Source organism: Equus caballus, chromosome 11 (assembly GCF_041296265.1).
Source record: "Equus caballus isolate H_3958 breed thoroughbred chromosome 11, TB-T2T, whole genome shotgun sequence".
NCBI classification, from domain to species: Eukaryota; Metazoa; Chordata; class Mammalia; order Perissodactyla; family Equidae; genus Equus; species Equus caballus.
The window spans coordinates 35386937-35412726 of record NC_091694.1 but is presented as its reverse complement, the minus strand read 5'-3'; the positions used below and the strand labels follow the sequence as shown (position 1 = coordinate 35412726).

General features: G+C 38.0%; 1 protein-coding gene across 16 annotated transcripts in view; it reads left to right on the top strand.

The window, feature by feature from the left end:
* The window catches only part of BCAS3 (BCAS3 microtubule associated cell migration factor), a 576498-nt gene that overhangs the window by 22816 nt on the left and 527892 nt on the right, over window positions 1–25790 (top strand). For all 16 annotated transcript variants that reach the window (XM_023652948.2, XM_070227541.1, XM_023652945.2 and 13 more), the window contains exon 6: window positions 24848–24929. In XM_023652948.2, coding sequence (XP_023508716.1) covers window positions 24848–24929 — 82 coding nt within the window. The remainder of the gene's footprint in view (window positions 1–24847; window positions 24930–25790) is intronic.

Genomic DNA, 25790 nt, shown 5'->3' with positions numbered 1-25790 from the left:
CTAGCTGATGTGAAATGTGGCGATCATTTCTATAAGGTCTTATCCATTTATTTCACAAGCAGTTGCTAAGAGGTTGCTATGTGTACAACATCCTGCAAGGCACAAGGAATAGGGGCAAGTGGGAAATCACAGGTGCTATAAATGATTTGTCAAGTGGATCAGGAATCGTGGACTCACTTTACATGCAAGATCTCATTTCTCATCATAGTAACTCTATTAAGTAGGTATTATTATTATCATCCCCCCTCATTTTACAGAAGAGTAAACAGGCTTACCAAAGGCTTTTAAAAAAATTAGCAATGGTTAAAAAAAAGTTAGTCTTTCGAATCAGTTAAAACATTCACAGAAGCATTCACATGGTATGAAATTCAGAAGGTGTAAAAGGATAAAAAACTTCTTTCTCCTCTTGTCCTCAATTTCCCCTACCTTGAGGCAGCCAGGATCTCTAGTTTCTTTGGTATGCTTATAGCAGTATTTTATGCAAATAAAAGCACATAGGGGCTGGCCCCATGGCATAGTGTATAAGTTTGCGAGCTCTGCTTCAGTGGCCCTGGGTTCCCAGGTTTGGATCCCAGGTGCAGACCTACTCACCGCTCGTCAAGCCATGCTGTGGCAATGTCCCACGTACAAAATAGAGGAAGATTGGCACAGATGTTAGCTCAGCGACAACCTTCTTCGCAAAAACAAAAATGTATAAATGTATTTCTCCCACCCTGCCCTTCCCTAGCAGATGGGAGCATATTATACAACTTAATCTGTGCTTTAATGTTTTTCACTCATAATGTCAGTATTCAGAGAGCTTCTTCAGTGAGTTTTATACCTGCATATTTGGATATAGCCCCATTATTTGGATTTTCCTTAATTTACATAACTTATTCCCTATTATCAAAAAAGTTTGAATATCCCTTTTTTATTTTGTATTAGAAACAATGATGTCATACATGAACTTGAACAAAGGTTATTTTATGTCTATGGTCTATGTATCTATATAGGATAAATCCCAGGGGCTGGCCTGGTGGTGTAGTGGTTAAGTTTGCATACTCTGCTTCAGTGGCCTGGGCTTTGCAGGTTCGGTTCCCAGGCGTGGACCTAGCACCACTCCTCAAGCCACTCTGTGTTGGCATCCCACATAAAACAGAGGAAGATTGGTATAGATATTAGCTCAGGGACAATCTTCCTCAAAACAAAAGGAGGAGGATTGGCAACAAATGTTAGCTTGGGCAAATCTTCCTCACCAAAAAAAAAAAAAAAAAAAAAAGAGAGAGAGAAAAGATAAATCCTAATTTCGGTAAATGTTTCAAATTGCCTAATGTTGGGTCCCAGTTTGCCTCTTAAGTCCTACATATTCCTCTTTGGGATGACCAAAAATAAAATGTCCTAAAAGAGGAAGAGGCTTGGTAGGCTCATGGCTCAGTGAAGTGTAGTAGGGACTGCATACTTTGGCTTGTCCTTACGTTCCAGTGTTTGGCGTGGCCTAAGTGTTGTATCTCTCCAGTGGGTGGGGGAGGACTGCTGTAATGTAGTTCTTTTGCAGTTGGAGGCTCGGGGCCAATAGAATTTTAATTTGTACCTTCAATAAATGCATTCACCGAATTGTTTGAAGCCCCTGTATGTGTGTTTCAGCTAGAACTTTCCCCCCTTTTTTGGTTCTTTTGGGTAATGTAGTTACTTAAAAGATTTGTAAGCAAACACATATTACCTCAAATTTAATGGAATTCAGAATGTTCTTGAGTACAGAATTTGGCTTCAGTGGCATAAAGATTATTAAGTAGTGAGCACGTCGGACTTCATAATTCCTTAATAATGTAAGTAAAAAAATTGCTCTTTGATAAATCACTTATGATGACCTTTGGTCTTTCATCTAATCATATAATTATGTATCATATTATTAGGTGTTTAGGATTTGGGGTTTTGTATTTCTTGTTTTTAAAGATTGACTTTATTTTCTAGAGGTAGAAGAATCCTGCTGGTATGTCATGTAATGAGTGTCCTCTTCCTTTTCCCTTTTGGGATTTGTAGTTGACATTTTTCAAGGCCCTGCAATGTTGTTTATAATTTAAGTATCATGCCAAAGCATGGACAAAGGGCTTAAAATGTGGCAGTGTTTTTTTTTTTCCTACCAATAGAAATATTTTTAGATTGTGATTAGAGGAAAGGATCTTGTAAATGTAACTTTTTCTTGTTAATAGAGACTTCATTTTGATCCATCACGCTGCTTGTTGACAGACTTGAAGGCAAAGAGGAAGCTAGAGCCTTAACAAGAAGGTTGAGCCTTGTGTGATTAGGGGTGTCAACTGGATTGAGCACATTCCTTTGGTGGTACTCAGCCTACCTACTTGTTTTGGTTATAATTAGAAGCATCGCTTTTAATAGTTTTAAAGTTAACTTGTGTTTAGCTCTGAGTGACTTAAAGATCTTCTAAGTAATTTAAATTACTTCTTTAAAGTAATTCTCGTACCCAGATTGTATTTTGAGAGACTTGAATAATCGTTTCTTCATGGAAGTTTCATTGACTAGTTGTTTACTATAGTATTAAGATAGCCCTGTGAGGACTGTTTCAAGAATTAGGAGGCAGTTTGGGAGAATAAGCTCCTTCTGTTGCCTTGATTGAGCTCTTACTATGTTCAAAGAGCTTTATCTACACATTATCTCAGCAGTTGTACACTGAGGTAGGAGTTATCCTATTTTACGGATGGTAAGGTCACACTGCTTGGAAGAGGTTGAACTGGAATTCAAACCCGGTTCTATCCGACTTCAAATTCAAAGCCCGTGATCTAAGCGCTACACCTCAGTACTTCCCAAGTGTGATAGCAGAAGATATGCCATGCAGGTGGTGGGACAGTTTAGTTTTAGGTTTCTCTGTAAAAGGTTGTGATGTACCTTCAAGTATTCATCTTTTACAGACTGCTGTGACTGTACCTACTACTTTAACGAAACCCTTCTGAAACGTGTTTATCACCAGTCAGGTAGTCAATAATGATTTAAGTGTGACCATGTGCTAGGCAGTGGGGAGCTTATGTTGGTCAACCTAGAAATAATCCTGGCTCTTAGGGATCTTTGCAGACCGTGAATCAGATTTGCTTTTGAGTCAGTGTGGGTGGGCAGGAGGTCAGTCCCTGTCCCAACCATAGCTCAGGTTTTGCTTCAGGTTTGTGCACAGCTTCCCTTCTGTTGATTTTATATAGCTGTTCCCCCTGCGAGTCTCAGGTTAAGAAAGTAAACGTATCCTGGTTAAACGTTTTAAAAGATTGTCCATTTATGAAGAGTACAGATATGAACGAGACTTGGGTGATTCTAGGAGTATAGTTCGGTAGAGTTAGCTCAGAAGCAGAGCTGTGCCGTGGCTTGTCTACTGCACAATCCCCACCGCTTTGTATGTGAGATGGCTGCAGAAAAACAGCAGCTTTCCCAGCTTCCCCAAGCTGCCAGGCCCCTTCTCTCAACACATCTGATGTAACATAAGAAAGAAGGATTATTCGTTATGTTGATGTTCAGGCCCTTTTCCCACCCGTGCCTAACAATGTCATTGCCTCTCTTTGGAAATGTAAATATATGCTTTCTTGCTTAAAAGCCTTAATTTTTAAAAAGAAAAATCAAAGTGATACATGTGCATGGACTAAAAACCAAATAGTTTTGTGGTATTCATATGAAAAAAACAGTAGTTCCTTGAATTCTATTAGCTGTTGTTATCTTATTATTTATTTCAGTTATCTTAAAATATCATACTTACATTCTTGATTTTTTTTCTCCCAGTTTTACACATAGATTGACTTTGGTGCCATGAACTACGAGGACTTACAGGTGTTCATTTATTCAACTCAAGTCTGGGATAAAATATGTCTTTTGAGCAAAATAGACATGGTCTTTGATCTAATGGGGCTAGTAGCAGGGATGAATTTAAATAAAAATAAATTTATATGTAACTTAAATTGTCATATGAAGAAAAGAATAAGAGATTATAATAAGGAAGTGGCATTAGAAGTTAATTAAGATTTAGCGAGTTTAAGATTGGAACAGCAAAGAGTAAAGTCAGAAGCTCTGAGGTGGAAATGTTCTTTTCTCTATAGTTGGACATTGATTTAGATTTAAGTTTTTTTCTTCATACAGAATATTGAGATAAATATCTTTATGATCATGTAATTTGGAAGGATCAATAAAAGTAGATATACTAAGGCTCTTGATAGATTTGCCAAATTTCATTCTTGTAAAGCCATGCCATTTATACTTACTCCGTTCATTTATTAATTCATTCACTCAGCAAAGATTTATTGATTGCCTTTTACGTGCCAGACCCTGTACAAGGTGTTGGGAAAACAAGACTGAGCAAAACAAAATCATTCTTCTTGTGGAATTTCTATTCTAGGTAGATGGGTTGGAGGGTAGGGAAGGTGGCAATGAATATGTACTGTGCTCGAGGGTGATGAGTGTTGTGATGAGGTGGTCGATGTTGCTGTGGGCTGCTTTGTTATGTAGGGTGGTCTAGGGAAGCCGTTCCCAAAGACCCTTTGAGCAGAATCGTGGAGGAGTGATCCTTGTGGGTATTTGAGGGAGGAGCATTCAAAGCCAGTGCTGTGTGATCAGATTGTGTTTCCTGTGTTCAAGAAGACCAGGGAGGCAGTTTAGCTGCAGCTGGGTGGGCCAGGTGACGAAAGCTGGGAGATGATGTCTGGGAGGTGGTGCTGGGCCAGAGCTTGGTCAACCACTGTAAAGACTTCAAAAATTTCAAATATAGAGCAAAGTTGAAACAATTTTACAGTGAAAACATGTATATACTCACCACCTCAATTGTACCATTAAAATTTGACTAGGCTTGCTTTGTCTCATATCAATCTATCTTCTGTGACACATTTCAAAGTAAATTGCAAACATCAGCAGACTTTCCCCTAACTACTTTTGCATGCATATCATTAACTAGAGTTCAATATTTGATTAGTTTTTAAGTAAAATTTATACACAATTAAATACACAAATCTTAATATGTGAATTTCCTGAGCTTTGACATGTGTGTGCACCTAGGTAACCCAAATCTCTGAACATGATTATCACTCAAGAAATTTCCTTTATGCATGTTTCTGATTCGTTTTTCCTCCACTCCATCCAGAAGCAACGGCTATTCTCATTTTTTTCTACTGTAGATTAGGTTTGCCTGTTTTAGAACTTTTGTACTGTTATACAGTATGCACTCTTTTTGTGTAAGGCTTCTTTCACTCAGCATAATGTTTGTGAGATTCACGCATGTAGTTTGTTCCTTTTTATTGCTGAATAGTACTCCATTGTATGAATATACCATAGTTTATCCCTTCTCTCTCTTTTTTAAAGATTTTATTTTTCCTTTTTCTCCCGAAGCCCCCCAGTACATAGTCGTGTATTTGTAGTTGTGAGTCCTTCTAGTTGTGGCATGTGGGATGCCTCCTCAGTGTGGCTTGATGAGCGGTGTCATGTCCCCACCCAGGATCTGAACTGGCAAAACCCTGGGCTGCTGAACCAGAGCACGTGAACTTAACCACTCGGCCACGGGCCTGGCCCCTATCCCTTCTCTTAATGATAGGTAGCTGGGCTGTTTATAGCTTTTGTCTATTATGAATAAAGCTGCTGTGAAGATTCTCCTGTAAGTCTTTTTGTAAACATGTGTTCACTTTTTTTCCCCACCCCAAAACCCCAGTACATAGTTGTGTATTCTAGTTGTAGGTCCTTCTAATTCCTCTGTGTGAGCCACTGCCACAGCATGGCTACTGACAGGCAAGTGGTGTGGTTCTGCGCCTGGGAACCAAACCCAGGCTGCTGAAGCGGAATGCACTGAATTAACCACTAGGCTACCAGGGCTGGCTCATGTGTTCATTTCTTTTTTTTTTTTTTTAGATTTTATTTTTTCCTTTTTCTCCCCAAAGCCCCCCGGTACATAGTTGTATCTTCTTCGTTGTGGGTCCTTCTAGTTGTGGCATGTGGGATGCTGCCTCAGCGTGGTTTGATGAGCAGTGCCATGTCCGCGCCCAGGATTCGAACCAACGAAACACTGGGCCGCCTGCAGTGGAGCGCACGAACTTAACCACTCGGCCACGGGGCCAGCCCCATGTGTTCATTTCTTTTAGGTAAATACCTACAAGTCAAATTGCTGCTTTGTAAGGTAGGAATGTGGTTCGTTTCATAAAAAACTTTGGAAAACCTTTTTCCAAAGTAGTTGTACTGTTTTACATTTCCTCCAACAATATATGAGTTGTTCCACATCCTTGCCAACATTTCATGTTGTCCTTCTTTCTAATTTCAGCCATTCTGATGGTTGAATTAAATCAGAGTGATTTCTCCTGGTTTTAATAAGCATTTCCCTGATGACTAATAATGCTGAGCACTTTTTCATGTATTTGTTGGCCATTTGATCTTTTAGGAATTATCTATATAATTTTTTGCCCATTAAAAAAAAATTCAGGGGCCAGCCCCATGGCCAAGTGGTTAAGATGGTGTGCTCCACTTCAGCAGCCCAGGGTTTTACTGGTTTAGATTCTGGGTGCAGACCTAGCACCGCTCATCAGGCCATGCTGAGGGAGTGTCCCACACAGCAGAACTAGAAGGACCTACAACTAGAATATACAACTATGCACTGGGGGAGTTTGTGGAGAAGAAGAAGAAAAAAAAATTAGGAAAAAAATTCAGTTGTAGAAGCCCTTGGAGGACTTTGAACAGAGGTAGACAGCGATGCAGATTTGGGTGGAAAGATAGTGAGTTTGGTTTTAAGTTTGTGCCCTTGGACTGATGCTGTTCCCCGAACTGGTAATAGTCAATGAAATGTTTGTTACTGTATGCAACAACATAAGTACAGAAAATGAGTGTAAGCTTTTAGAAACCTATAACTGTTTGCTGGTTGCACATCATCCAAATTGTGTTTGTTGTTTACAGAAGTATCTGTCCCAGAATGGAAATTAAAAATACAAAAAATAGGGGCTGGCCTGGTGGCACAGTGGTTAAGTTCGCATGTTCTGCTTTGGTGACCCGGGGTTCGCCAGATTGGATCCTGAGTGCGGACATGGCACTGCTTGGTAAACCATCCAGTGGCAGGTGTCCCACATATAAAGTAGAGGAAGATGAGCACAGATGTTTGCTCAGGGCCAGTCTTCCTCAGCAAAAAGAGGATTGGTGGCAGATGTTAGCTCAGGGCTAATCTTCCTCAAAAAAAAACATTAATTAAAAAAAAAAAAGTAATCGAGTCTTCATAACATGGTTTGACAAATACTATCAACAGGGCATCTAGTTGAAGGAGTTTCTTTTATGGCATTGAGTGTGTTTTAGACATGCTGGGGGCCAGCCCGGTGGCGCAGCGTTTAAGTGCGCACATTCTGCTTCAGAGGCCCGGGGTTCGCCGGTTCGGATCCCAGGTGCAGACGTGGCACTGCTTGGCAAGCCATGCTGTGGTAGGCATCCCACATAAAAAGTAGAGGAAGACGGGCACGGACTTTAGCTCAGGGCCAGTCTTCCTCAGCAAAAAGAGGAGGATTGGCAGCAGTTAGCTCAGGGCTGATCTTCCTCAAAAAAAAAAAAGTTAGAAAAAAAAAGAAGCTAGACATGCTGTAGTCATGTATTATTTCATTTAACACAAATAACATGTCTATAATTGCTAACGTTCATTTTAGCAGTTGTACACTCTCCGTAGACTTGGAATGAGACATAGGAGTTTGAGGGAGGAGATTTGAATTGCAGGATGAAGATTTGGATTTATTAATCTTTCAGCCAGTATGAGCTCATTAAAAAATCTTTTAGAAACAGATAGATTCCAAAACCCTGTTTAATAAAGATTGATCTTGCAGTGACAGCGGAATGAATAGAGAATGAGGAGAAAAGAAAAGGTTAGGAGGCCAGTTAGGAGTCGGTTTCAACATTGTCTAAATGTGAAATGTTGAGAGCCTGAACTCTGTTGTTGTGGGAACTGATAAGACATTGAGAAGAGAAGAAAGAGGCAAAGACGTTTCCAACGTTTGACCTAGTGCTGGTGCTGCCTGGTCTGTAAGATGGCATAGTTTTAGAAGAAATAGAATTTCATTATGAGACTTCGATTTCATTATGTTAAAAATTATGTTAGACAAAAATTGCATTATATAGTATAAGTAATAAAGGGTTCTCATTTAAAATTTTCAATGGATAAGAAACCGAAGATAGTACCTTTGTAAAAGTCCTGATAGTTTTCCATTCTTTTTTGCTCTCTAAATGGTGATTTAGTTTTCTCTTCTTCTTTTGAGAAGAGTATTTCTTTTTTCTTTTTTTTTTGAGGAGGACTGGCCCTGAGCTAACATCTGTGCCCATCTTCCTCTACTTTATATGTGGGATGCCTGCCACAGCATGGCTTGATAAACCATGCATAGGTCCATGCCCAGGACCTGAACTGGCGAAGCCTGGGCCACTGAAGCGGAGCATGTGAACTTCACTGCTACGCCACCGGGCCAGGCCCTTCTCATCCTGTTTGAAATGCTTAATATCTTAACAAATCTTGAGAATGTATTCATTACAGCACCTAGAAGATGACAGTTGCATTGTATGAAACAGTATGTTTTAAGTTCATTAAGTTAACAATTTGGAGTGTTTTCTTGGAGCTTTGACTGTACTTCGAAGATCTGACACTAGGTGTCGCTAACACATCGAGCTAAGAAAAGTGCAGCTGTTCCCCTGAAAGGAAGTATTTGCTCTAAAGCTTTTGGTGTAAAAGCTATATGCAAGGGCATATTTCAGATAAATACCAATTAGTCTGTTATTTATTAGGAGTTGGGCGCCAATAGACCTTGCCATGTCAAGATTGCTAGCCAGGAAACAATTTTTATGGATTTCATTTGGGAGCAGTATAAAGTCACTGATTTGGGTAACTGGCAAGCATAGAAAGTTTGAATATGGACTCCAATGAAAAAGTTGCCTTTGTTGAGAGTCTGGCCTTATTTTGTTTGGTCCAGTCTCTTGTAACTGGAAAGAGAAGTAATGAATGGCTCTTTAGTCACCTGTGATGGAAGAACATTGGGTATCATGGAGTAAATAAAAGCAGCAATGAAGAATAATGTTGAAATAACTTCTGGAATCTACCTGTATTAGTGGAGGAAAATATGTTTTCTTAGAGTATGTTTCTTAAGGTGTCACTTTAGAGAAGTCTTGCATTTGAAGTTTAATCTTTATTTTATTTTTTGGTGGGGAAGATTGACCCTGAGCTAACGTTTGTTGTCAGTCTTCCTCTATTTTGTACATGGGACGCCGCCACAGCATGGCTTGATGAGCAGTGTGTAGATCTGCACCCGGGATCTGAACCCGTGAATCCTGGGCCACCAAAGCAGAGCTTACAAGCTTATGCTATGCCACTGGGCTGACCCAAAATCCTTCTTTATGTTTTAATAGTGGCTTTATGTGACTTTCATTGATTTGAAATAAGCAGTCTACTTTGAGTTTGAAATTGATTATTGTAAGTTGGAATCTCTCTTGTTTGAAATACTTTTGCTGTTTTTCTACTCTAAAACAGAAGATATTCTTTGGACACAAGCTGACTTACGAGTTTCTGGAAGACAATCTTTTTCTTTTGTTATAACTTTTATTGAATATATTAAATTTAGTAAAGTACACATATTTTAGGTGTATGGATTAAATTTTTCCATACACATATAACCTTCTATACATCACTTAGATTAAGATATGGAACATTTCCAGCAACCCAGAAGAGTCCCTCATGCCCTTTCCCTCTTAATACTGTTCTCCTTGTCCCTCCAAGTAGTCACTATTCTGACTTCTATCACCAGAGATTAGTTTTTTCTATTCTTGAACTTCATAAAAAAAAATAGGTATGGTCATAGATAATACAGTCTGTATTCTTTTGTGTCTGGCTTCTTTCTCCTAACAGTATGGTTGTGAGATTCTCTCATGTTATTGTGTGTAGCAGTAATTTGTTCCGATTTTTGCTGTGTAGTCTTTTATCAAGAATACACCACATTTTAAAAAGTCCATTATACAACTGATAGACGTTTTTGTTTTTTCCAGTTTGTGGGTATTGTGATTAAAGCTACTCTGAACATTCTTCTTAAGATTTTTAAAAAAATTTTTCCTTTTTCTCCCAAAGCCCCCCGGTGCATAGTTGTGTATTTTTAGTTGTGGGTCCTTCCAGTTGTGGCATGTGGGATGCCGCCTCAGCATGGCTTGATGAGCAGTGCCATGTCCACGCCCAGGATTCAAACTGGCAAAACCCTGGGCGGCCGAAGCAGAGTGTGTGAACTTAACCACTGGGCCACGGAGCCAGCCCCTGATCATTCTTGTATATGTTTCTTGGACTATGTTGGACACATTTCTCTTGGATATAGATCTAGGGTGGATTTGCTGTCATAGTGTAGGTGTGTGTTTAACTTTAGTAGATGTTGCCAAACAGTTTTCTAGAGTGTTTTTACCAATATGTACTCCCACCAGCAATGTATGAAAGCTTCATTCGCTCCACATTCTCATTAGCTCTTGGTATTGTCAGTCTTTTTAATTTTAACCATTCTGGTGGGTATGTGTTGGTATCTTGTGGGTTTTTTGTTTTTTGTTTTTTTTTTTGCTGAGGAAGATTCACCCTGAGCTAACTTTCATTGCCAATCTTCCTCTTTTTTTTTTTTTCTCTTGAGGAAGATTTGCCCTGAGCTAATATCTGTGCCACTATTCCTCTATTTTGTGTAAGGGTTGCCACCACAGCATGGCAGCTGACAAGCGGTATAGGTTTGTGCCTGGGAACCGAACCCAGGTCACTAAAGTAGAGCATGCCGAATTTAACCACTAGGCCATGGGGCCAGCCCCTCATGGTGGGGTTTTAAAGATGCTTTGTATTTTGCAATAATATCAAACTTTCAGGAAATTTTATAACTAGTACAAGAAACTCCTGTTGCCCACTATCCACATTTACCAGTTATGGACATTGTGCCTCATTTGCTTTATCATTCTCTCAATTTTTTGTTTGTGCAGGTTTTTTTTAACTGTTTATGAGTAGGAGAAATCATGCCCCCTTTTTCCATAAATAATTTAGTGCACATTTCCTAAGAATAAGCACGTTATCTTGTACAACCATGGCACTATTATCAAAACTGGGACATTTACATTTGATAGAATACTATGGTGTAATCCACAGTCTCTTTTCTGATTTCATCATTTGTCCTAATAGTCTCCTTTACAGATGTTCTTACATTTTCACTTTCTAAATGTTGTCTTTTGATGAAAGAAATCCAGATCAGATTTTAAGTGGTTTACTCGATTGTTAATGGTTTTCGTATCCTTGTTTTACTCTATGGCCATGAAGATATTCTCCTGTGTTTTCTGTTAGAAGGTTGTTGTTATTATCTTTAGGTTTATGATCCATTTGAAATTTTTGGTCTATGGTATGAGATAGGGGTCAAGGCTTTTTTTAATTAAAAAATTTTAAAACCATGATACCTGTTTGATTTGGCACCATTTCCTGAAAAGACCATTCTTGCCCCACTTGATTGCAATAACATCATATATGTGCAGGTAATTTTTGCCCTCTCTGTGTTTTGCTTTGGTTTATTTTTTTTTGGTCTATTTTTGAGTTGCTTTTTAAAATATTTTTGTTTTGAAGTAGAGACCCATGGAAGTTGGAGAATGTTATTTAGAGTTCTGTTTACCCTTCACCCAGCTTCCCCCAAAGGGTGACATCTTATATAAACTGTAGTACAATATCAAAACCAGGAAAATAGACATTTACATTGATTTTTAAAAAATTTTGTGCTTTTTCTTTTCCAATTTTATTTAGATGCAATTGACCTACTACATTTGTTTTTTTTTTTTTAGATTGGCACCTGAGCTAACAACTGTTGCCAGTCTTCCTTCCTTCCTTCTTCTTCTCCCCAAAGCCCCTCCAGTACATAGTTGTATATTCTAGTTGTGAGTGTCTCTGGTTGTGCTATGTGGGATGCTGCCTAAGCGTGGCCTCATAAGTGGTGCCGTGTCCACACCCAGGATCCTAACTGCTGAAACCCCAGCCTGCTGAAGCAGAGCGCGTGACCTTAACCAGTCGGCCAGGGGGCTGGCCCCCTGCAGACATTTTTAATTATGACTTTTCGGAGTTGCTACTGGCATCTAGTGGGTGAAAGCTAGAGATGCTGTTAAACATGCTACAATGTACAGGACAACCTCCCAGAACAAATTGTGCAGTCCAAAATGTCAGTAGTGCTGAGGTTGAGAAACACTGGCCTATGCGATTAGTGTTACAATGCAGGTATGAATATGCTGTAGTGATGGGATGTCTGGGGGAGTTTTAAAGACTTTTTGTTTTTTATTTTTCTCCCCATAGCCCCCCGGTACATAATTGTGTATTTTTAGTTGTGGGTCCTTCTAGTTGTGGCATGTGGGATGCCGCCTCAGCGTGGCCTGATGAGCGGTGCTATGTCCGTGCCGAGGACTCGAACCGGTGAAACCCTTAACCACTTGACCACGGGCTTGGCCCTCTGGGAGAGTTTTGACACTTGTGCTGTCTAGTAAAGTTTCACAATATTAATATAAATAATAACATGTATAATTTGAATAATCAGAATGTACCACATACATTATTTTAGACATGTTGCCTATTATTGTCTATTATCCTGTCAATTTTTCTACTTAGCATTATTCTTATTTTACAGATGAAAAAATTAAAGATCATATTTAACCAGCTTAGCTTCTTTGATAGATAACCTTTTAAAAAAATACAGACTTTATTTTCTAGAGCAGTTTTAGGTTCATAGCAAAAGTGAAAGTACAGAGATTTCCCGTATACCTCCTGCTCTCACAAACGCACCGCCTCCCCGCTATCAACATTCCACATCAGAGTGGTACATTTATTAGAACCGGTGAACCGACATGGACATATCATTATCACTCAAGTCCATGGTTTATTTTAGGGTTCACTTTTGGTGTTGTGCTTCCCGTGAGTTTTGACAAATGTATAGTGACATGTATCCACCATTCTAGCATACAGAATAGTCTCACTGCCCTAAAGATCCTCTGTACTACCTCCCCTGGCAGCCACTGATCTTTTTTTTTTTTTAAAGATTGGCACCTGTACTAACATCTGTTGTCAGTCTTCTTTTTTTTCTCTTCTTCTTCCCTCCAAAGCCCCACTGTACATAGTTGTATATTCTAGTTGTAGGTCCTTCTGGCTCTTCTTTGTGGGATGCCGCCTCAGCATGGCTTGGTGAGCAGTGCTAGGTCTGTGCCCAGGATCTGAACCGGCGAATTCCTGGGCTGGTGAAGCAGAGCATGCAAACTTAACCACTTGGCCACTGTGCTGGCCACTGATCTTTTTACTGTCTGTATAGTTTTATCTTTCCAGAATGTCATATAGTTGGAATCATACAGTATGTAGCCATTTCAGGTTGGCTTCTTTTGCTTAATAATATGCATTTAAGTTTCCTCCATGTCTTTTCATGGCTTGGTGGCTCATTTCTTTTTTAGTACTGAATAATATACCATTGTCTGTATGTATCATGGTTTACTTATGATAGATATCTTTTTAAAAATTAGGATATAACAAACATACCATGAAATGTACAAATCTCAATTCTATAGCTTGATGACTGTGTGTGTATATGTGTATATGTGTGTGTGTGTATATATATGTGTGTGTGTGTGTACACATACATAAATAAATGAAGCTACCATTAAGAACAAAATGTACAACATTTTTCTTCCTCAGAAAGTTCCCCAGTCAGTATTTCCCTCCTCCCAAGTAGGGTAATCACTGTTGTGACCATAGGTTAGTTTTGCCTGTGTTGAGCTTATAAATAGAGGTACACAGGATGTACTCCATTGTGTCTGTCTTTTTTGCTCAGTATATGGTTTTTTTTTTTTTTTAAAGATTTTATTTTTTCCTTTTTCTACCCAAAGCCCCCTGGTACATAGTTGTATATTCTTCACTGTTGGTCCTTCTAGTTGTGGCATGTGGGACGCTGCCTCAGCGTGGTTTGATGAGCAGTGCCATGTCCGCGCCCAGGATTCGAACCAACAAAACAGTGGGCCGCCTGCAGCGGAGCACACGAACTTAACCACTCGACCACGGGGCCAGCCCCTCAGTATATGTTTTTAGATTCATTCAGGTTTTTGCATGTTGCAGTAGTTTATATTTTTAATTTTTGTTTTTATTACTGTGTATTATTCCACTGATTAAATATACCACAGTTTGCTTAGCAATTCTCCTTTTGATGGACATTTGTGTTTCTGGCTTTTGGCTGTAGTGAATAAAACTTCCATAAACATAATTGTAGATATATGTGCTCTATTTTTGAGTATGTGCCTAGGAGTAGAATTGCTGGGTCATAGGTTAGGCATATATTTAGCTTTATTAGAAGTTGTCTAGAGTTTTCCCAAGAGTTTGTGCCATTATACCCTTCCGTCTGCAATATCTGAGAGTTCTAGTTGCTCCATTTCCTGCTCCCATTGGTGTTATCAGTCATTTTTTATCATCTTATCAATCTTCTAAGTCAATATGATACCTATTTTAAAGAAGAAAAACCTGAGGCTTCTATTCAATATCATCAATTTCTCCTTGGTTAAATATCTATTGCAAAACTATATTCAATCAACAGATTATATCAGGATAGGTTTACAGTACCAATAAAATATGACAACTCAGTCTTTTAAAAGTGGAAAAAGGCTAGAAGCCAAAATTGGCTTATCTGTAGCACTGCTTTCCTTTTCTCTTTTCAATTGGACGTGTATACAGCACAAAATAAAATGAGGTAAAGGGAATCCAGTTTGCGTGTCTGAGTGATTATGAAGTGTTTATGACAGCTGCTAGGCTGACACTCTCTGTAATGGTGTTACATGGACTTCTGAACACCTTCCAGTCTGCCTCCAGGCGTTGTGTGTCTGTGTAGTCTGAGTGGTTTTACATTAACATCTACCCTAAGTAAGATCTTTTGACTACAGAAGTGTTACTTGCAAATGGGAGATACCATTAGGGCTGCTTCAAAGCTCTGGAATGGTATTTGGATTGGTGGTGCTGAAGTAATGGCTGGGGTTTTGAAGTGTAATGTCTAAATCTGTGTTGCATAACTGGAGGAGCGTGTGAGTTTAAACTGCTTTTCTTTGATCTTCGTTTCAAAAATCAGGCTGAAGGGGAAAGGTTAAAGTTGCCTTAAAGTACTCTCTATGTGTGCAGAAACTTGGAAGTCGTATGAAAAGATGATTACAAGTTCCATTCATTATCTGTGTTCTGCGGTTTTCATATTGTTCTTGAAACTCACTTCCTTCTTGCCTCAAGTTTTGTATTTTGAATTTAGTGTCAAGACCAAAATAGAGACTCAGTTGCTGTCTGCTTTATGTGGTTAGCAAATATCTGTCCTATAAGTTGTTAGTCCTCCCAAATATGCGTTTTAGGTGGTTTTTGTGGTTGGTATTTTTTTCTTGGTGGCGGATAGAGTGGGTTGCAAGGATACTGACGCTCCAGCATGAGCTGAATCGTTTGTGGTTAGGTAGGCAAAATAAAACTAAAGACTTGTCCCCGTCTTCCTCCTCATTTCAGGAGCTTTCAAAATAATGACTTTTTACTGTTAGCACAGTTTGAGGAAAGTATTCCTATCTTAAGTTTTTGAAATTGTTGGAACAGAGCTGTTACACATAAAAATAACCCCCTTGCAGTGACTTGTTAGAGAAAAAAGGCCCGAGTTTAAAAATTGTTTTGAATACATTGTATTAATAGGAGATTCTTTTTTTTTTTAGATTTTTAAATTTTTTTGCTTTGTTTCCCCAAAGCCTCCCAGTACATAGTTGTATATTCTTCGTTGTGGGTCCTTCTGGTTGTGGCATGTGGGACGCTGCCTCAGCGTGGTTTGATGAGCAGTGCCATGTCTGTGCCCAGGATTTGAACCAATGAAACACTGGGCCGCCTGCAGCGGAGCACGCGAACTTAACCACTCGGCCGCGGGGCCAGCCCCTTAATAGGAGATTCTGATGCCTCTTTGTTCTGGTCCTTTTCTGGGAATATTTTCCTTTGGTTCCTTATGTCTAAAATGAAAATATTTCATGAAATTGATTCACAGGGTGATTCTAGAGACTGTCAGCTGTCATTAGAGATTGCTTTGTGGTATGATAGCCACTCATATAGCTAGGTGCTGTCCTTTGTTGCTTAGTAATTGAATACCTTAGTGTAAGATGATACCTCTCACTCTTTCCTCCATTTCTCTCTCTTTTCTTTTTTTTTTTTTGTTTTTTGCTGAGGAAGATTCACCCTGAACTAACATCTGTCCCAGTCTTCCTCTATTTTGTATGTGAGTCGCTGCCACAGCATGACCGACAAGTGGTGTAGGTCCTCACCTGGGATCCGAACCTGTGAACCCAGGCTGCTGAAGTGAAGCACACCGAACTTAACCACTGTGCCATGGGACCAGCCCCCATCCCCCATTTCTCTTTATATTTTAACCTTTTCTTCCTAATTAAAAAAAAAGTTATTATTATGACTTTTTTTTTTTGGGTGAGGAAAATTGGCCCTGAGCTAACATCTGTTGTCACTCTTCCTCTTTTTTTGCTTGAGGAAGATTGTTGCTGAGCTAACATCTGTGCTAGTCTTCCTCTATTTTGTATGTGGTACCCTTCCACAGCATGGCTTGATGAGCGGTGTGCAGGTCTGTGCCCGGTATCCAAACCCGCAAACCCCAGGCCGCTGAAGCAGTGTGTGTGAACTTAACCACTATGCCACTAGGCTGACCCCTTTTGTGATTTTTTTAAGTTAAAAAAACTGTCATGAAACAATTTTTTTTAAGGAACTTCATCAGCTCAGTTGTGTTGTCTCTATGATTAGTACATGTGAAACAATTAGCAAAGTGATAGGTATATAAGTATACACGTGTATATTTAAATAGGCTAAGAGAGGTCCTTTTGTTACTTTAGGAACTGAATTCCTTAGTATAAGGCCTCATCACCTTTTTGTTCTCTCTGTCTCTCTGTTTTTGGCTTTTGTCCCTATTTTTTTTTGCGAGGGGGAGCTATCAGGGAAGGTTAAAATTTATTTGTGGAATTTTCACATTTTTCAATATATATCAATAAAAATTAATGAACTTTATTTTTTGGAGCAGATTTACATAAAAATTGAGCAAAAATTACAGAGAATTCCCATGTATCTGCTTCCCCTATTAACATCTTGTATTAGTGAGAACCAATATTGATATAATTAATAACTAAACTAACATCATTTCAGTTGTGTCTGATGGGTGATATGTGAAATAATTAGAAAAGATTGATAACTCTACATTTGTATATTTAAATGGACTGTTTTTATATAACTGGTGATAAGGAAACATGTTGCAGGTAAAAATGTGATAGAAACACATAATGGTTGGGATGAGTGTGGGATATTTGCTGGAAAGGGTGGAGACTGCCTTGATCTTGAGCAGGAGTGTGAAAACTAGTGTGATAAAAACTGCTGAAGCGATAAGGTGCTGCTTACTATATGGTGGGAGTCCTTTTATCGAGAGCTGTAAAGCATAGGAAGTATTTTGGCAGTAGGTTTAAGAATGAGTTGTACCACAACATGTTTTATGGTATGGCATTGTAACAAATTTCCAGGTTTGTTTCTTTTCCCCTGAGGAAGATTAGCCCTGAGCCAACATCTGTTGCCAATCCTCCTCTTTTTTTTTTTTTTTTTTTTTCGCTTGAGGAAGATTAACCCTGAGCTAACATCCATGCCAGGCTAACATCCATGCCAGTCTTTCTCCATTTTGTTTTTAAAGATTTTTAAAATTTATTTATTTTTTCCTTTTTCTCCCCAAAGCCCCCCGGTACATAGTTGTATATTCTTCGTTGTGGGTCCTTCTAGTTGTGGCATGTGGGACGCTGCCTCAGCATGGTTTGATGAGCAGTGCCATGTCTGTGCCCAGGATTTGAACCAATGAAACACTGGGCTGCCTGCAGCGGAGCGCACGAACTTAACCACTCGGCCATGGGGTCAGCCCCTCTTTCTCCATTTTGTATGTGGGTCACCACCACAGCATGACTGATTAGTGGTGTAGGTCCATGCCCAGGGGCCGAACCCTCGAACCTGGGGTGCTGAAGTGGAGCATGCTGAACTCACCACTAGGCCACTACAAATTTCCAGGTTTTAAATATTAATAACATGCTTTGAGAACAGTGGGCCAAAGGCAAATTATGCTAAATACCATTAAGATTGAATAATGAGGCTGGTGTAGACTGAGTCATTTATTCATCAGTTCATTCATTCAACAAGCATCTTCTTGATTTAACTATCTTTTGAGATCCAACTATGTGTTACATATTTTAAATACACAATTGAATCATCACAGTTGCCTTCTTAGATACGTCATCACCCTTATTTTAAAGCCAAACTCAGATTTAGCAAATTTGTATACAGCTAATAAACACAAGTCTAATTTATCTTCTACTAAAATAAACTGTTGGAAGCATTGATGTTGTTGATGTGTGATATTTGTAATTGATGATCTGGCATATTGTGCATGTTTGGCATTGTTGCTGTAGGCCATGATTTTGGGGGAAAAAAAAAACCTTCCAGGGTCCCACGCATTGGCTGCCTTTACCCCCTCAGACTTCCCAGGTGGAAGCATGGCCGTTGCTTGTTCAGAGAGCTCTAACAGGAAAGAGATTTTTGACTGAAAGTCAGGATGTGCTTGAGATAAACACAAGGAATTCTTTTTCTATTGTTCTTCATGTCTGGTGGCTTGGTCTTTTAATGAATATTTTCAGCCTAGAAATAATCTGCTATATATGCTGTAGCCATTTTGAAACATAGATAAACTAATACCTCTTTTTAATTTTTTTGTTTTAAAGATTAAAACTTGTTAAAGTAGTAATCAAGAAAAAGAACTACTAATCATTATCTTTTGTGTTTGAACTGCTGGAGTTATAGGGGAAATATAAAGTAATTTTTGTCTGTTTGCTATCTTTAGCAGGGACTCAATTTGCTTTGAATGTTTGTATGAATTTTTACAAATCGGTGTTTTTCCACTTTAAGGGGTGGATATCATGTTGCCATAACCCAACCATTGTACCTTAGTTGAGAGGAAACATTGCTCATTACTGGATTTGGAATTAAGATATGAATTTGATTAGGTACAAAAAGCTCTACTTTTTTCAGAGCCGCAGAAGTGAGTTGTTGAATCTCATTCACCTTCTGTCCTGTTTATCATACATACCTCTGGAAATCAAGAGTCCTTCAGGACAAAAGTCTTACATCATTTGCCCTGATGGTGGGCCACTGTAATAAAGACTGTTTATAAGTTCACTTTGAGGCAGCATTGCTTTTCCAGAGGAGAGTGATTTATGCATTTCGTTCACTGTGTGTAATAGATTTAAATCCATAATTTCTTGGAATGAGGCAACTGCAGTGGCAAGAGACTTTGTCATTCATGAAATAGTATAACTGAATTCCAATAAGCATGTGAAAAGGTGTTTGATCAACCTCCTCATTCAGGAAGAAAATGCAAATTAAAAGCACAGTGAGAATCCCACTGAACACCCACCAGCATGGCTGACATAAACTGTTGGCAAGAATATGGAGCGGGTAAAACTCTCTGATGTTGCTGTTGGAGTTGTAAATTGGTACAATCACTATAGAAAACGATTTTCTTAAAATCTACAAAATAGGCACATATGCGTGATATAGAAGCAATTCCACCAGTAGGTATATACCCCAAAGAAATACCTGTATATTTCACCGGCAACATGTGCAAAAATACTCATAGCAGTGTTCTTTATGACATTATTTAAAAAATGGTAAAATCATGACACTCATACAAGTATAAAATGGAAATGTGTCAGATTTTATTTAACTCATTAATTAATGAGGTATTTGGCAAGCTGTTATAGCTAGTTCAAAGGAGAATCTAAAGGACAGATATAGGCAATTAGAAATGCTGAAATGAGCTTAAGACGGGTAAACCTGGTTAATATCCTATTGGGACTAAAATGTACGTCTTGGAATCATGTTTTTTACAGAGTGAAATTCAGTTGTATCTCTACTAGACAAAATTGATTTGCATTTCTGTGGACAAGAGTCACTTGCATTACTATCAGTTTTCTACAACTTACAGTGTTATAAAATAGCCCAGTCAAGACAAAGGTGCAGATCCCAGTAGAATCAAATAACCCTAAAGGGTCCGCTGGATCACTCTTGGTAATCCATTGAAAGAACACACTGTAATCTTTTTCCCATTTGAAAGTTTTTTGCTATTTTTCTTGGCATCTTAAGAGCCCCAAACTGGAAACAACCCAGAATTTCATCAATAGTAGAATGGATAAATTGTGGTATTTTCATGCAATGGACATCTACATAGCAACAGGAATAAAAAACTATGGTCAGGGCCGGCCTGGTGGTGCAGCCATTAAGTTCTCACGTTCTGCTTTGGCAGCCCAGGGTTCACTGGTTCAGATCCTGGGTGTGGACGTGGCACCGCTTGGCAAGCCATGCTGTGGTAGGCGTTCCACATATGAAGCAGAGGAAGACGGGCATGTTAGCTCAGGGCCAGTCTTCCTCAGCAAAAACAGGAAGATTGGCAGCAGATGTTAGCTCAGGGCCAGTCATCCTCAAAAAAAAAAAAAACACAAAAAACCTGAAACAAAAACTACAGTCAGATGCAGCAACATGAATAAACTTCGTAAGCATGTAATGTGTGAAAGAAGCCACTCAAAGAGTACATACTGTGTGATTCTGTTCACATAAAATTGAACAGGTAAAACTTACATAAGGTATTACATAAGGTAAGTTAGGATAGTGGTTATGGTTATTCTTGAGTTGCAACTGTGACTGGGAAGGGTCATCGAGAGACCTTCTGAGTGTGCATAATGTTCTGATTCTTGGTGTCTGTGATGGTAACAAGGGTATTAACATTGAAAATTCATTAAGCTGTACGTATATCTATGATTTATGTAATATTTCTATGTCTGTTATCTTTCAATACAGTTTACTGAAAAGAATCAGTTGCAGACTACAATTCCCCATTTGACCAGTGTTGAAAAGGGAATTTGGGGGTGTAAATATGTACTCGTGTCCTAATTCTGTGCCATTGTAGAGCATTATTATTGTCCTTGGTATTTGATTGAATTTTCTGTTTTGTAGTCAGATACCTTTGAAAAGTCATCAGAATTTCAGAAACAAGTTTGATTCTGAGGGTTAGATGACCTTCTTTTGCTTTTAGAATTCTCTAAAAGCACTTAGGAAGCTCTCACACAACTTTTATAGCCTTTCCTCTGTGTGTCTTACTGACTCCGCTGTTATAATTTCCTTTTGCCTTAGATTGAGTTGCGAGATTCTAAACTTGTACTCTCCCCCCTCTTTTGGTTTGGTATGTAATTTGCATATTTTCACCATGCGAAAGCTATTTTCTATGGTTGGAAAAGATTTTTTTCTTACAGTGTGAACAAATCATTCTTTGTTCTCCTTATTGTGCCTCCAAACTGGTACGTCCGGTTTATGCTCCAAACAACAAAAGTCTGTCATCAGAAATTAAAATGCCAGAAGAACAAAGGCAGAGACCCGGGAGGAGCGATCGGAGGAGAGGGTTCCTCCCTGTTTGCTCCTCTCCCTGACTTCCCGCAGTTGCCAGGAAGTTGGACCGTTGCTTGGCACACTCCTTCCTCGTAGTTCTACCCTCGTATTTATTGTTATTGTTGGTTTGCCAGTGAACTTAGAGTTCCTGGTAATTCTTGTCAGGATCTATAAAATCCTCATCTCTGAGATTGTTTGCCATTTTCAATGAGCTCTTTTTAAGAAACATAAAAATCAATTTGAAAGCCTTTAAAAAAACGTAATCAGTTTTGACACTCATTTATTTCAGTGCAAAATTACCAGTGAACATATTGTATAAAATTATTAGAGGCAATTGAAAGCGGCAGCTAAAGCAGAGCCTGGAAGGACGTATCCATCCTATCTGCATCCTTCCTAAAATGTGCACATCTTATCTGTATACACTCTGTTAGCCCGGTCTCTGTTCTGAAACAGGATTTCAGTGTAGACTTTGCACATACTTTGGAGAGTTCTCTCCTCTGGGAAGTTTGTCATTTGTGACTCTCTTAGGATACTTTAGAATTACACTTCTAACAGCCTTGATTTTAACATATTCACAAATATCTATAAATAGTGACAGAATGTTTCTTCCCCCCTCTCTTCCCTTATGTTCTTAATTAAACAAAGATTCTAGGACCATAACTTAGAGGTAATGAAGGATGGGTAATGAATGTGGGGATGCGTTTTGTAATCAGTCCTAATCTTTTTTCTTAACCTGTTGCTGTATATTTAAAGAGGGATTTAGAGTAGAAGCTAAGACTAGAGCATTTAGGTTTGTTTTGAAAGCCGTCACTGCTGAAAAGCATGGTGTGTTCAGATTTCAAAATGTTTTTGTATGTCAAAGTAAGCTCTTGTTTGTTAATCCAGTGATAACAAATGTTTATCGTATTGTGAGTATGTCAAAACAGGTTTGTTGTATTCTTTAGTATTTAGTATAATTTAGTACAGCAGCTCAGTTGAATGTGATTAGACCTTTTTTTTTTTTTTTAATTTAAGGCTTTATGTGATAGAACCTAAAGCTAAATGGCAGACTTATGGAAATAAGAGTATAGGGCAGTAGATTTTGTGTGAGAGTACTATGATTTGTTATAGGTGTAAACCTGTATTTGTTATAATGAGAAGTGGTTTTGATTACTTTGAATTATAATTTCAATGCAAATTCTACGGTATTGTTTTATAATTTATTTTTCATTTACTTGTTAATAGAAATATTGTGCCTATTGAAGAAGAATATTATTTATCCATCGCCCCACAAACCATTTATTCTAAAAAAATGAATGACTTGGCAGCTTTGATGGAGATAGCCAATAATGTATCTGCAGTATAATTGGATTACATTAGTGATATACTTTTCAGTGGAAGTGTGCTTATAATTTTTAGGTTTCAGAGAATGTGTGCATTGGATGGAAGGTTAACAAAATGGCCTTTTAAGGCTTTTTCTAAATTTTAAATTCTGTTCTATAATAATAAACTATAGACTTAAGAGCTGCAGTATATAATAGCCATGGTTTTCATTTAGAAAATTAGTGTTCACAAAGGAATTTGTAGACAGATAAATTCTTATAGTTTGCTATACTGAGTTTATTGCTTTTGTGTGTTTAATTGGTGATAGGTGGTGCTATTGTTGCACAGTTAGTGCGAAGAGCCCAGCATTCGTCATATCTTCTGCATAGAGGGAGTTGCCATTGCGGCCGCTAAATAAGTTGTATAATTTTTATAAGCAAAATGAATATGATGGCTCTTTAGGCATTACCATGATTTGACATTTATAAGAAACAAAAATATTTATAGTTTGCAGCTCTTAAATTCAGATAGAAGAGAAGTTGAAGATCTAAAAAAGTAGTTAATCTAAAAGACAGCTCTGCAGATTTATAGTTTAATGTTAGAAGATTTATAAGCCTTTTATTTTATAATGTATACACTGTTGATATTTTAAACTGTTTGTTTGGCAGGACTGTTTTAAAAAACCCATCAGTATGTTTCCTCTATTGAATATTTATCATTATTACATCTGTTGTAAGTTCTTGGGTATTTAGAACTAGTTTTATAATGTTTGCCATTTTCCCTATCTGATATTACATATTCCATCAAACTTTTGACAATTATGAAAATGTGTTAGGAACTGCATCACCACTTAAAGTAGTCTGGAAAGCCTTTCTTAGGTAATTCCAATTTAACCTGCTCAGTACTTCACTTAGCAGCAAACTGTTCTCTTGAACTACTAATTTTGAAAAGCAGTCATTTTCACACTTGGCACATGCATAGCCCTTTCGGTTAACAGAATATTGCACTCTTTATATCTGAGAAGTCTGCTATGACTCAGTGAACGGACATTCACAGTGTTTCATCTATGTGTAATAAAAATAATGAGATTTAAAGATGCTTATATATTACTTTTTTAATTCATAGAATGTTGAAATTAAAAGTATCTTTAAGGTTATTTAGTACATTTACCTTGTTAGTTTATAAATGCAAAAGAGGATACGCTTAGGGGAGGAGGGGGAAATGGGAAGACGTTGGTCAAAGGGTACAAAGTTGTAGTTGTGTAGGATGACTAAGTCTAATGTTCAGGCGTAATGACTGTAGTTGATAATACTGGGAAAATGTTGAGAATAGATTTCAGAGACTCTCATCACACAAAAAAGGTAACTCTGAGGAGATAACTGCAGTAAACATTTCACTAAGTATGTGTATATCAAATCATCACGTTGTACATCTTAAATATATACAATTTTTATGCAAAATGCATTTAAAAAAAGATTATAGGTTTATAGAGGTTAAGTAATTTATTTCAGTTGGTTAACAGCTAGTTAGTTGCAGAACCATAGCTGGTACCGAGGTCATTCACGTTGTACTTTAGTGTTCTTTGCTACGTGTTTGCTTTATCTCATTTACAACGTATTTGTGAAAGTTACTGCAGCATTTAAGTTGTGCTTTTCAGAATATTAAGAATATTTCACTTTTTTCTTACGTGAAAAACTATTGAATACTAATTTAAAAAATCCTAATTGCTTTGCTCTAAAATGGAAGGCAATCATGCAGGAACTGAGCAGAGTTATAGTAGTTTATTAAAGATAAAAATTATACTCTTCAAGAATGGACTACTTATTTTCCTATTTATATCAAATACTTCCTCTTGTAATTTTCTAAAAATAGTTATGATAATTTAAGATATGAATATACTTAATGTATTTGATCAACCATAGATATGTGTGTGTGTACATATGTACATACATTACATTTCAGACAAAAAATTACGCTAACATTTAGGAGATGTTGTTTTCATATAATAATGTCCTGACCTGCGTTGTCATTTACTGAAATTGTTTCTGTCCTCTCCTGCAGATCAGTGGGGAAGCGCAGGAGCTCTTTTCTGTTCGACATGGCCCAATTCGAGCGGCTCGAATCTTGCCTGCTCCACAGTTTGGTGAGTGTAGCTCTTAAGAAGAAACAAATCATTCAGAAAGAGTTTCTCTTTTATTGGTCTTGGACTACAGACAGCAAGAATGATAACTAAAGTCTGTTTTTCTCCAAGTGACCATACCCCTTCCCCTCCTCCCTGCAAGATAAACTCTTCGTTCTGTTGAGATGGAAATAGGTAATCTTAACCAATTCAATATGGCCATTCACTTTCTCCTGTGGTTTTGATTTATCTTCATCCTCTTTGATCTCGATTTAGCCTCTGACTTAGCTGGCTCTTTCTTGAAGCCCTCTTCTCTCTTGGTTTTCATGGCATCGCTCTCCCCAGATCCCTCCCTAGCTGACTGTGCTGCTTTTGTTATGTCTCTGGCTTAGCTTTCTTCTGTGGGTATTCCCCAGGTCTCTGTTGTTCTGTGTCTTTGCTCTTCTTCTCCGTTCTGCTTACTGCCTTGGAGAGCTTGGTTTTCACCATTATCTCGATTGTAGATGAGTCTGCTGTCTGCATTTCCAGCTCTGTCAGAAGTACAGTTTCAGCCTTTTGACCTTGGGTCACTGCTTTAATAACACATACTTCTTATTGTTTACTTAAATATTATGTATATTTTATATTTATTAAAAAAATTAAATATATGTTTAAATTAAACTTAGTATTTGGATGCTTAAGTAACTCCTGGCTCTTTAATGATCTGCGCTTTCTAAACGTTGTGTTTTCTCATTAACTTGCCTGTGTTCACTCAATAATATTTTTGCATGTGCACTAAAAACAGTATCATATTAACCTTGTTTGCATACTTTAAAATATTTTTAAAAAGAGGATGTTAAAATATTTTAATTCTGTTATATTTTAAAAGTTTATCCAGAGGTTGAG